Source organism: Sus scrofa, chromosome 7 (assembly GCF_054392235.1).
Source record: "Sus scrofa isolate SSC_HxYL_T2T_F1_AM1 chromosome 7, Sscrofa_HxYL_maternal_Yorkshire_Landrace_v2.0, whole genome shotgun sequence".
NCBI lineage: Eukaryota > Metazoa > Chordata > Mammalia > Artiodactyla > Suidae > Sus > Sus scrofa.
Genome location: NC_139389.1, coordinates 7,556,440 through 7,570,013, shown reverse-complemented (window position 1 = coordinate 7,570,013; position 13,574 = coordinate 7,556,440). Strand labels below are relative to the sequence as shown.

Here is a 13,574-nt window from a genome sequence, read left to right as displayed (position 1 = left end):
ACAGCAATGCCAGATCCGAGCCACATCTGCAACCTACACCACAGCTCATGGCAATGCCGGATCCTTAACCCACTGAGCGAGGCCAGGGATTGAACCTAAAACCTCGTGATTCCTAGTCGGATTCATTTCTGCTGTGCCATGATGGGAACTCCCTGCATTCATTTTTTTGATTTTTGATTCCATTTCTTCTTTCCTTTCCTCTGCACATTCATTAATTGGAGGAAAGACGGGATCCTCTTATTTTCTAATCTGTTCTCTCTTGTTTATTTTTTATTTGTTTCCTTACTTATTTTTGGCCATACCCGTAGCACGCAGAAGCTCATGGGCCAGGGATCGAACTTATGCCACAGCAATAATCTGAGCCACAGCAATGACAATGCTGAGTTCTTAACTGCTAAGCTACCAGGGACCTCCATGGTTTATTTTTTTAAAAACGAGATGCTGTTTTGTTCCAGTTTCCAGGAGATTTCTTTAAATTTCTGTTCCACTACTCTATTCTTTTATCCTAGATCTCTGCTCTCTTCACTTTATTTTCTGAGTTATTATTTCCTGACGGTATTACTTTCTTTTCTTTCATAGGATCCTCTTCCTATTTCATTCATGGATACAATAGTTTCTTTTTTATGTCTTGGAGAATATGTTTTAAATGAGTTTTGTTTTTTCCATTAGAGTTGGTTTACAGTGTTCTGTCAATTTTCTACTGTACAGCCAGGTGACCCAGTCACACATACATGTATACATTCTTTTTCTCCCATTATCCTCCATCACAAGTGACTAGATACAGTTCCCAGTGCTCTACAGCGGGATCTCAATGCGTATCCATTCTAAATGCAATAATTTGCATCTATTAACCCCAGATTCCCAGTCCATCCCACTCCCTCCCCCTTTCCCTTGGCAACCATAAGAACCTCTGTTCTTGTCTTGGAGGGTATTAGTTATAGTTCAGGTTTGTATTACCTTTGTAAACATGTTCCCTATAGTGGGGTTTTTGGTTTTTTTGTTTTAGGGCCACACTTGCAGCATATGGAGGTTCCCAGGCTAGGGGTCAAATGGGAGCTGTTGCTGCCGGTCTAGCCAGAGCCACAGCAACGTGGGATCCAAGCCGAATCTGTGACCTACACCACAGCTCACGGCAATGCCGGATTCTTAACCCACTGAGCAAGGCCAGGGATCGAACCTGCAACCTCATGTTCATAGTCGGATTCGTTTCCGATGCACCACGGCGGGAACTCCCCCTATAGTGTTTTGTTTCCTCTGAGCCACAGAATTCCCTTCACCATCTCAAGTCCTTATTTGGATGGAGCTGGTCAGTCAGGGGACCTCAATCCTCAGGGCCTACAGAACTTCTTCTTATGTCACTCTGCTTTCCAAGAAGGTACTGCCTTCATCTATTACCAATGGCACAAGCCAGATGCCATCTTTCTGGAAGCCAAGCAGAGAAAGGGCCCTCGGGTCTCACCATTCAAAATTGCTCTTTTGGGAGTTCCCATCGTGGCGCAGTGGTTAACGAATCCGACTGGGAACCATGAGGTTGCAGGTTCGATCCCCGCCCTTGCTCAGTGGGTTAACGATCCAGCGTTGCCCTGAGCTGTGGTGTAGGTTGCAGATGCGGCTCGGATCCCGCGTTGCTGTGGCTCTGGCATAGGCCGGTGGCTGCAGCTCCGATTAGACCCCTAGCCTGGGAACCTCCATATGCCGCGGGAGCGGCCCAAAGAAATAGCAAAAAGACAAAAAAAAAAAAAAAAATTGCTCTCTTAACCTTCCTATGTTCAGCAGCTGCCCCATCCGGCCTTCTGCTGCGCTAGCAAGGGGGCGTCACCTGGCTGGATGTGCTAGAGAATAAGAAGCGGAGTCTGCCTCTTTTACAGATTTTCGGCCAAGCCTCTTTTCTTCAGCCCCACCCCAGCCACTCTCTGGGGTCCCATGGAATCATCCCATTGTTCAACTTTATCTGAGTTTGAAGTGTTAATAAGCTTCCTCCTCCTTTGCCATTTAGTGTTTGCACTTAATGTTTTTGCTTTGAAAAGGTGAGCGTTTATCCTCAGAAAAAAGCATTTTGCTTGTCCCGATTCACCCAAGCATTTCACTTGTCCCAATTTACCCAATTCCTTTGCCAGACTGTACACAAGTAAAGAAAAAATGAGCATGAATGGTTGTAAAATATCAATCTAGTGACTTGGACTGATTTTTATAACTTCACATTTAAATAAAAACATAGCTCAGTAAATGTCTCTAAAGTCTCTGCAGGAAGCCAGTTAAAAATTATGCTTACCAAAGACTTCCGTGGTATTTTTAAAATGTGATGCTTATGCTTATTTCCTGTGACTTAAAAAGCTCCATTGAGGAGTTCCCTGGTGGCTCAGCAAGTTAAGGATCCAGCATTGTCACTACAGCGGCTTGGGTCGCTACTGTGGCATGGATTTGATCCCTGGCCTGGGAATTTCCACATGCTATGTATGGGTACAACCAAAGAGAAAAAAAAATTTTAAACTAAAAACCCAACCAAACAAAAACTCTCCAATGATTTCCTAAGCTTTTAAACATAACCTCCTTCAAATGTCCCACTGTGACCCAAATAAAGAAGTATGCATTTTAAGAAATGTAAAAACGTGAGAATGGAGTCCCCTTTGTGGCTCAACGGTTAACGAACGGGACTAGGATCCATGAGGATGTGGGTTTGGTCCCTGGCCTCACTCAGTGGGTTAAGGATCCGGTGTTGCTGTGAGCTGTGGTGTAGGTCGCAAACGTGGCTCAGATCCCCCATTGCTATGGCTGTGGTGTAGCCCAGCAGCTGTAGCTCTAATTCAACCCCTAGTCTGGGAACCTCCATGGGCTGTGGGTGCGGCCTTAAAACAGCCAAAAAAAGAAAAAAAGAAAAAGCTGGGAATGAAAATTGGAATTTCAATAGTCCCCTGTCTTTATGCTATCCCTCTAGTATATTAAAAATTTTATTTCAGAGCTCTTGGACTTCATTTTGGGCAAGAACCTGCTGATATATCATATTACACAGAATCTTCTAAGTCAGTGAATAAAACATATAAACAAAGTTGCTGGACCTAGAAACATATTGATAAAGATCAGTTGCACAAATGCATTTGACAGAAGCAAACACACCTGAGGCGATGTAATTTATGACTTCCTCTGAAGCGGGACAGACGCTAGACTTATTTACGAAAGGTATGAAGTGAGCTGAACAGTCTGTTTAAACATAACAGTGCAGCAGCTGCTTCTTGACAGACAGGCCAGATCTCAGGTTCCCAGCCCTGTACCGCGGCATTTCGAGAGGCTCAGAGTCATCCATACGGATGTTTTGTGCCTGAAGTTCCAATTGAGTGTTTGGGGTTCAATGTCTTTTGACCGCCTAGACATAAGCCTTCCTTGGCTTCTGTCTGCAATTTCTGGGTCCTCCCTGAGGCAGGTGCAGAGGGTCCCTGTACCACGATGGCACTTGGCCAAGATGCTTTGTGTGTCACTGAATGGCACTAACATCCTTTTCCTGTGAAAAGCTGCATGTTCCAAACCATGGCCAAAAACCCCGCATCTACACATATTCTTGCTTTAGTGAAATATCTCTTTATATGATGATACGAAGTGGTTTTAGAATGGAAACTGGTGGTTTGTGGAACTGGCTTCTTCAGTGATACCAGTTTTCATTTTATAGTAAAATTTTTCATTTATCAAAAGGGGCAAACTTTTAGGGACAAAGAAGTCAATTCATCAGGAGGTCAATTCAACAATCTTAAATGTTTATGCATCTAACCACAGACCTTCAGAATGCATGAAAACTAATAGAACTAAAAGGAAGGAGTTCCCTGATGGTGCAGTGGGTTAAGGATCTGCCATTGCCACTGCTGTGGCTTGGGTGGCTGCTGTGGCATGGGTTTGATCCCTGGCCCAGAAACGTCTGCATATCATGGGCGTGGCCAATAAATAATCTGGGAGTTGCCGTCGTGGCGCAGTGGTTAACGAATCCAACTAGGAACCATGAGGTTTCGGGTTCGATCCCTGCCCTTGCTCAGTGGGTTAAGGATCTAGCGTTGCTGTGAGCTGTGGTGTACGTTGCAGACGCGGCTCGGATCCCGCGTTGCTGTGGCTCTGGTGTAGGCTGGCAGTTACAGCTCCGATTAGAGCCCTAGCCTGGGAACCTCCATATGCCGTGGGAGCCGCCCAAGAAATGGCAAAAAGACAATAAATAAATAAATAATCTGAGATTTTAACACTACTTTCTCAGTAGTCCACAGAACAAGTAGCCAAAAAATCAGTAAGAAAACAGAAGACCTGAACAACGCTGTAAACAAAGTTGACTCTCATTTATAGAAAATTCCATCCAACCATAGAACATTCACTAAGATAAAATATATTCTGCGCTATAAATCAAATGTACTAATTTAGCCCTTATTTCAAGAGGTCAAATATAGAGACAGAATATGGAAAATATTTGGTTGAATGTTTTCCTTGCTTATAAATCTGAAAATTATTCCTTGTAACAAGAAGCTTGCATCCGACTACTTCACTATGTCTTCTTGTATAGCAACGAGGACTTTCTATGTTGATTTTTTTTATTCCTTTTACATCATGTATAAGACATCATATTGAATTGTATGAAATTATGTGTGTAAATTATCTTATCAATGAACTTTATTTCATGACAGAGAAAAAAATTTGTTTTAAAAATAAAGTGGAGGAGTTCCCCTTGTGGCTCAGCAGTAATGACCCCGACTAGTATCCGATAGGATACAGGTTCTATCCCTGAGCTAGCTCAGTGGGTTGAGGACCTGGCGTTGCCACAACCTGTGGTGTAGGTGGCAGACACGGCTCAAATCTGGCGTTGCTGTGGCTGTGGCCTAGGCCGGCAGCTAGAGCTCTGATTTGACCCCTAGCCTGGGGAATTCCATATGCTGTGTGTGTGGGCCTAAGAAGAAAAAAAAATTTTTTAAGTGGAAAAATACAAAAATACGGCAAAATATGAAACAGTAAACAGAGGAAGATAATATTTGTTGTCTCTTTTGAAACTTACCTGTGTCTTCCACTTTTATCCTTTGATTGGTTTTTATTTTATTTTTAAAATAAAAATTTTAATGGTTTTAATGCAAAGAAGTTGCTCAGAAAAGCACATTCAAGAAGCAATTTGTTAGGAATATCTCTATAAAATTGAAAGTGAATCAAACCTAAAAGTCATGGCCTCTATTGGACTGTACATCCCTCTAGAAAAACACAAATTCCCATTACGGAACATGAGCTGCTGGAGGGCAGAATCTTGATCATTCATTCGTTCAACAAAATGTTTACTGGACACCTACTATGTGCTAGGCACACTTCTACTGTTTTAAAAAAAAATGAACAAATCACACGAATTCCTGCCCTGTGAAGATGATAGTTTAGTGGGGATGGAGTGGACACACAATAACAAAATGAGACGATATAGTATATTACAAGGTGATATGTACTATGAAGAAAAATAAAGCAAGGAGGATAGTTGTTAAAATTATGATCATGTGAACCTTGTTTTGAATTTAGGATTAAAATTTGACCATCGGGAGTTCCCGTCGTGGCGCAGTGGTTAACGAATCCGACTAGGAACCATGAGGTTGCGGGTTCGATCCCTGCCCTATGCTCAGTGGGTTAACGATCCGGCGTTGCCGTGAGCTGTGGTGTAGGTTGCAGATGCGGCTCGGATCCCGCGTTGCTGTGGCTCTGGCGTGGGCCGGTGGCTACAGCTCCGATTCAACCCCTAGCCTGGGAACCTCCATATGCCGCGGGAGCGGCCCAAGAAATAGCAACAACAACAACAAAAAAGACAAAAAGACAAAAAAAAAAAAAAAAATTTGACCATCGTCTTATATAGCTGTTACATTTCTTTAGAAAATAATTTAATTGAGATCTTAAGGACAGGGACTAACCAAACATATTTAACTAACTAAAGACACTAAACATATCCTTTGATGCCAGATGGATCAGAGCTGGTAGTTGAGGAAAAAGTAAAGAAGACAGCAGGGTGAAAAATGTATTGATCTAGGAATGTTTCCGTTGCCTTTCACAAGTCTGGGAACCAGATTCAATGAATGAATCAAGACTTTGTAGAATGAATCAGAACAAACCAAAACAAAATAAAGGGCCAACAAACCAACTTACTATAAAAAACTGAAAAGGTAATCAGAACTCTTCCAAACCCCAAATTAAATGGCAGAGAGCACTTGCTCTACTGACGCCCAAGTGTTCCCGGAAGCCCCATTCCTCATGAGGCGGGGCGTGGGCGGGTGGGCGGGGCCTGCCCGGCCAGGCCACGCCCCAGTGGGCGGGGTGTAAGCCGGCTGGCTGCGCAGGAGCGGGCGCATCCCCGCGGTTTCCTAGGAGATGAAACACACAAGACGCCAGAGCTTCACAAGGGAGCTAACGAGGTAAGCGGCGGGCTCTGGGAAGTAATCCCTAGCGGGCAGCGGGGCTGCCACCCTCCGTCTGACCCAGCCCGAGCCTGTCCTGCCAGGCGGCCCGGCATGTCCCATCGGCGCCCTGTCCTACCAGGGCCAATCTCCGCCGAGAGAAGGGGACTGGACACTGGTAGGAGGAGGGATTGGAGGGAGAAGGATTCGGGAAGGGGCAGAGCGGGCGGGAGGCGGGTCAGCCTACACATACTGCGGTCGGTTCACTCCCAGGCGCCCCCTTGACCACTTTCCTGCGCTCCTACACGGCGGGCTCCAGTCCTGGGTTGGAGGATGAAGGCGGACATCCATCAAACTGAGGGATCTGCACCCCCAAACCTTTCCCCTAGGGTCCCCCAAATCCCTACTCGCCCTCCTCCTCTCCCTTTAGTGCTTGGGCTGGAGGGGACACTACTTTTAGGAAGGAGGAGCGGGATCCCTTCTCGCTCGGAAAAGTGGCGAAACTGAGTTCAGAACGGTTATAAAATTTAAAAGCAGAGAGAAGAAACAGAAACTGGGTCCGAGTTCAGTCCTCATTGGTGCAACCCAAACGACTCCCAGGTAAAAGCGGAATCCAAGCACGGGGTGGACCTAGTCGGCGCCCCCAGTGTCCCGGCCGAGCTAGCCGCGGCGGCTCAGGGGATCACCTGCCTGCAGCGGCCGCACACCCCGAGCCCGGGGACGACCCCGTCCCGCAAGCCGGCGGGCACCGGCCACAGGAGTCTTTTAAGGGCCCTGGTTTGCGGAAAACGATCAGAGCGCCTGGTAACGAAAACCGTTTCTTTCCTGCAAAAACAGACAGAGAGACATGGCTGATTGAAGGACAGGGTTGGAGTCGGGGGGCTCGGGGCGGGGAGGCGGATAAAACTTGTTTTTAAAGGTTTGTAATCTAATTTCTAAAAGGAAGGAAATCTATGTAGTTGTGTTTAGATACGCTCTTAAAATGAGCAGGCATTTGTTCTAATGATAACGGAATTCTTAGAGTCAAAGTTATCGTAGTTATTTTAATCGGGAAAACAAACTCTTGAGTCGAAGTCACCCTGCAGCCTTTCCGCCTTCCTCTGCCGCCCCAATCCCCGGAGTCCACCGCCGTGTGACCGGGAAGGGGCGGCCACTTTCTGGCCTTGGGCAAGGGTGTTTGCTTTCTTCGTTGGGGTGTTTTTTTGGTTTGGTTTTGTTGCGTTTTAAAGTAATTTGTGAATATTAGCTCAAAGCACCGTGCTTTTATTTATTTGTAACACAAGCTTTTCCCCACTGTTAAAGCTCCCCTTTTAATTTTTTAAAGATGTGACTTGGTTAGTTTGGAATCTTTTTTCTGTTTTGCTTTTTAAACAACTTAGTGATTTGTACTTATTTTTTTTTAAATAAAAGTTAATGCTCTCCTTGGAGTAATAACATCACCGCAGATTTTACAAAGATAAGTCGCTGACGTCCAAGCTGTCTGCTCAGTGATTGGGCAGACGTTAATTTACCCTGTTTGCCCTCTCTGTTAATCTTCTTTAATCCTACCTAAATCCCTTATTAGCTGACAGAAGCTGTTGAGAATAAATCTCAAGTTTACAGTAATTGTGCACTTAGATAAAAATGAGGCAGCTAGAATGGGAGAGAAGTGATAAGGGTATTTCTTCAGGGTAGGTGTGTAATTGAGCCTCCACATAAATGTCTTTTTCTTTAAGCCAGAAGATAAGGTTTAACTCATATGCAAGTCAGTATTGTAGCTTGATTGCGGAAAATTCCAAATTGCTTAACGGTTTTGTTAAATTAATTGAGGATCATAGTTACATTATACTTACTTGCGTTTCACTCTGTTGCATATATGCAAATCTCCCCTTGCAAAAGAAATCATGTTAATACATCCCTATTTTGCAGGATTAGCTTTCCACAGCTCAACAGAGAAGAATAGATGTAACTTGTAGAGAAATATTATTGGGTGTAAACTGGGGACCCATAGGCAGGCTATCTTTTAAGTTACAGATACTGCTTTTTATTTATTTACTTATGTTTGTCTTTTCTAGGGCTGCTCCCCCGGCATATGGAGGTTCCCAGGCTAGGGGTCTAATCTGAGCTGTAGCCACTGGCCTACGCCAGAACCACAGCAATGCGGGATCCGAGCCATATCTGCAACCTACACCACAGGTCACAGCAACGCCGGATCCTTAACCCACTGAGCAAGGCCAGGGATCGAACTCGCAACCTCATGGTTCCTAGTCGGATTCGTTAACCACTGAACCACGATGGGAACTCCAGATACTGCTTTTTGACTAATCCATTTAGGCCTTGCTATGCTACCCTGATTTTTTTTTTTTTAAGTTAAAAAGAAATTTTTAACTTTTTAAATAAAATTTTTTAGGAGTTCCCGTCATGGTGCAGCAGAAACAAATCCAGCTAGGAATCATGAGGTTTCGGGTTTGATCCCTGGCCTCACTCAGTGGGTTAAGGGTCCAGTGTTGCAGTGAGCTGTGGTGTAGGTCGCAGACTCAGCTCGGATCTGGCATGGCTGTGGCTGTGGCGTAGGCCAGCAGCTACCCCTCCCATTAGACCCCTGGCCTCGGAACCTTCATATGCTGGGAGTTCGGCCCTAAAAGGACAAAAGTCAAAAGACAAAAAAAAAAAAAGAAAAAAAAAATTTAAAAAGTTGTTTGTGTGCTATCAGTGAGTAGGTACATGGCAATAATGATTTAAAAAAAAAAACAGCCTTTATATCTATGACTTTTGACATTAGGCCATTATCCTTATATTTTCATGGGGAGAAAGGGACAGCTGAAATGGCCAGCTTCTCACTCTGGAGAGCTGTTTATTTTGTAATTAATATGAGGCCTTTCTAACATTTTGTCTGGGAGCATAGCATGCAAACTTGTTTTACTTAAGATTAGGTAGGGCTTAAATGGGCCCAATTAGCTCAGAGCCACAAATCGGAGCTTTTTAAAATCTATATTATAGCCGTAATTGTCACCACTCTACCCCTTGAATGAAAGCCGCAAGCAGATGGCCGTGTCCCTTGTTTATTTTCCCCTGAAAATAAGTATATCCTGTGCTACAGGCCTCTTCACCTGAAGCCACCTCTGTGTTTCCAGGGTTTATGTGGAAGACAGTTGGTCAGGCTTGGAATGAAATTTCTATAACAGCCACGCCCAAATGGGTGGGCTTCCAGGCCCGGGCAGAAAGGCACCCGTGACTGAATGATCAGCTGCCTCTTAGCACCGGTGATGGTGGTGGCTGAAGTTCTCAATAGTGGAAGAGAAAGAGGCAGTTACTTCACTGGTGCAGCTTGTTGAGCCACATGGCAAAGTGAAGTTTCCAAACTGCTTCTGGCACCTCACCTTTGAACATCTGTCTCCACCTGGGCACCTCCCTCTTTCACTCACTTCTCGCTCTCTCTCTCTTTTTTAGGGCTGCGCCTGGGACATATGGAAGTTCCCAGGCTAGGGGTCGAATCGGAGTTACAGCTGCCCGCCTACACCACAGCTACAGCAACTCAGGATCCAAGCCACCTCTGCAGCCTGCACCACAGCTCATGGCAATACGGGCTCCTTAACCCACTGAGCGAAGCCAGGGATCGAACCTGCGTCCTTATGGATGCTAGTCGGGTTCATTACCACGGAGCCTACATTACTACATCAAGCAATTTGTCCTTTTCCCGAAGTGCCTGCATTACTGTCTATCTCTCAGACCCTCAGTGCTTGTCCCCAGTTAGGTGTTAACATGAAACTAATTTGTTTCACATGCAGTAAATTTACAAAGATGATGCTCTTATCCCTTTAAATGTCTACATTTACTAATTTTGGGGTAGGGTTAAAAAAAATAATAATTTTCATAATGGAACTCCAGGCAGACCCCTTCCTCTCCTCCCACTCTCTCCCTTCACTGTTTCTGGCCCTTAATTTTTCACAGTGTCCTACCGGGTATCGGGATGGGCCAGATGTAGCCCAGGGTACAGTCAGGGGGTACAGTCAGGGGAGCACTCTGTGTACTTTCCAGGTTGTTTATAGCCCCTTGCAGTGGAGTTAGGAATCTTTAGGGGGCTGTGGGGTGAGGAAGCTTTCATTACAGGGTAGATTCTACGTGGTTTGGGAGTGGAGACAGGTGGTTCCTTTAGCTGCGTCAATGATCTTAAATCTGGGAAGAACAGGTTGTGAAAAAGTTGGGGACCACACTGAAAAAAACAGCTTCGGGCTAATGCAACTATTAGACTGACGCCATCATTGATGCTCTGATTGATCATAGGTCATTTAATGCGTCTGTGTTTTCATTGTACAGTTTTACTGATATCAGGACCATCGTGTCCTTTTGGACAAATATATTCTGTGTATTGTTGTTATTTAACCAGAAAGAATCAGCACACCTCTAGAGAGCACATCTCCTTAAAAGAGATAAGTGCATGTCTCCTTAAATAGGGAAGGAGGAAAAGAATGTCAAGCCATTTAACATGCTGATAATAAAAAAGCACATGCATGAATCACTTGGCTGTAAATTAACTATACTTCCATGAAAAAGGGTTAAGGAGTTCCTGTCATGGCTCAGTGGTTAACGAATCCGACTAGGAACCATGAGGTTGCGGGTTCGATCCCTGGCCTCGCTCAGTGGGTTAAGGATCCGGCATTGCTGTGAGCTGTGGTGTAGGTCACAGACACGGCTTGGGTCCTGAGTTCCTGTGGCTGTGGCGTAGGCCAGCGGCTACAGCTCCGATTCGACCCCTAGCCCCTGGGAACCTCCATATGCCGTGGGTTTGGTCCTAGAAAAGTCAAAAAGAAAATAAAAGGGTTAAAAATTATTTTGTGCAAACTCATTTGCAACAAAACATGACCTTAATGATGTGAGGCCATATATAGTCTTCATTTATTTTACTTTTCACATATTTTTCTGCAGGTACATGAAGATGCCGCTTGGGAGGTGTTAGGTACCATATTACTTTTCTAAAACATATGAATTCCTGGGTCCCAGACACATCTGGCCCAGGTGTTTCGCATAAGGAATTGTGGTCCAAATTAAGTATGATGGAAAATTTTCTTCAAAGAATGGCTATAGTATAGAGTCTGATTTTCCAAAGTCTGATTTGGACTAACAGAGATTATATTCAGTCAAAAAGGAATTATATAAACCACTAAGCCAGTATTGATCGAACATTCGTGGGATGAGTAGCATGGTAGCATGTAAATGAAGCCAGGATTCACCCGTGATTATTATCCATCTATTATATATGAAAGTCATCCCACACAGCACAGTTGATGTACTGACACCTGTTTAACATGTTGGTATTTAATTTATTTATAATTTCCCCTGTGCTGTAGCTTACCAGCGAATTTTTGGAAGAGCTTCTTTAATGCAAATTCCATGGATTGATTGATTGATTGATTGATTGATTGCAGGGCGTTCATAAGAATGGAAGCACTGTTTCCTTGCCAGAGTCCCGATTGCTGTATCTTACGAAGCCACATAATCTTGAGGGAGAGCCTGTGACTGAACGATGACAAACCTGTCACCAGCCTGGCAACAGCAGTCTATGGGCAAAAACGAATCACAATAAAGAAGCATTTCTATTTCTGTTCAGCGAAGAAGTCATTTCAGTCAGCCACGCCGACTGCATTATTTTTCCAAGATGAACCGATACACAACCATGAGACAGTTGGGAGACGGTACCTATGGGAGCGTGCTGATGGGCAAGAGTAACGAATCGGGCGAGCTGGTGGCCATCAAAAGGTACCGTGGGCCACGCTGCGAGGTTCACCTCTGGGAACCCATCTGTCGTTTCCTTTGCCCAGTTGAGAATATATACAGGCACAGAGTGAAGTCTGATTTGGATGCCATGCCTGTTAGGCTAATAATATGGAATGTCAAAAAGGAGTTCTCTTGCTCCCCACGTGCATTATTTTAATGTTCTGGTTTGTCCAGCCACATTGACAAATCGAAAAATATAAGGCTCTGCTTTTTTGTGCATGATTAATTTGAACAGAAACTGAAGGTACTGTTGAGAATTTGTTCTAGAACTGAAAGTGGAGTACAAAGTAGAGCTTGTTATTTCTTTAAAACAATAGGCCTCAAAATCAGATGGTTTTCATAATACCAAACTGAAGTTTTTCCTCCTTTCTTTTTTTTTTTTTTTTTTTTTTTTTTTTTTTTGTCTTTTTAGGGCCATACCCGAGGCATATGGAGGTTCCCAGGCTAAGGGTCAAATCAGAGCAGTAGCTGCTGGCCTATGCCACAGCTACAGCAACACGGGATCTGAGCTACGTCTGTGACCTACACCACAGCTCATGGCAACGCTGGGTCCTTAACCCACTGAGTGAGGCCATGGATGGAAACTGCATCCTCTTGGATACTATTCAGATTCGTTTCCACTGAGCTGCAACAGGAACTCGCCAAATTGAGTTCTGAATGGTATATGTTATTTTCCTGAGCTTACCAAGTAAACAAAATTAATTATGATTAACTTATTTCTTATATTTGTTATCTGCTATGTGTAAAAAAAAAAAAATCCCAAAGCTTAGTGATTTAACGCAAGAACAGACATTAATTTTTTTACTTTTTATTTTTTTGCTGTGCCTTTTTTTTTAGGGCTGCACCCGCAGCATAAGGAGGCTTCCAGGCTAGGGTCCAGTCGGAGCTATAGCTGCCAACCTTCTCCACCACAGCCATGTGGGATCCGAGCCATGTCTGTGACCTGCACCACAGCTCACAGCAATGCCAGATCCTTAACCCACTAAGCAAGGCCAGGGTTCAAACCTGCGTCCTCATGGATGCTAATCAGATTCGTTAACCACTGAGCCATGACGGGAACTCCAAGAACAGACATTTATTTAATTCACAGTTTCTATGGGTCAGGAATTCAGGAGCTCTGCTGTGGTTCTGGCTCCAGGTTCTGGCTCTGGATGTCAGCCAAGGTTGCAGTCATCTTGCTGGACAACCCCGTCCAAGGTGGCAAAGGACCACAGACTGGGTGGCTCGAACAGGGTATTTATCTCCTCCCAGATCTGGAGGCTAGAAGTCTGAGATGTAGGTGTCAGCAGGGCTGGCCTCTCCTGGGCTGGCGATGGCTCTCCTCTCCCTGTGTCATCACATGATCTTCCTATGTGTGCGTCCTAATCGCCTCTTAGGAGGCCACCAGTCATGTCGGATTAGAAGCCACCCTGAAAACCTCCTTGAACCTTAATCACCTCT

At 44.6% G+C, this 13,574-nt stretch overlaps 1 protein-coding gene across 6 annotated transcripts in view; it reads left to right on the top strand.

Annotated features, from left to right (window-relative positions):
* Positions 1-6,283: 6,283 nt before the first annotated feature.
* The window catches only part of MAK (male germ cell associated kinase), a 56,141-nt gene continuing 48,850 nt past the window's right edge, over positions 6,284-13,574 (top strand). For 3 of the 6 annotated variants that reach the window (XR_014809580.1, XM_084967357.1, XM_005665567.4), the window contains exons 1-2: positions 6,291-6,398; positions 11,786-12,116. Coding sequence is in view for 5 of the 6 variants with exons in the window: in XM_084967357.1 (XP_084823483.1) it covers positions 12,016-12,116 (101 nt within the window). In the remaining variant the exon portion in view is untranslated. Of the gene's footprint in view, positions 6,559-11,785; positions 12,117-13,574 lie in introns of all 6 variants that reach the window. The other 3 variants (XM_013977416.3, XM_084967356.1, XM_005665566.4) reach the window with 2 other exon arrangements.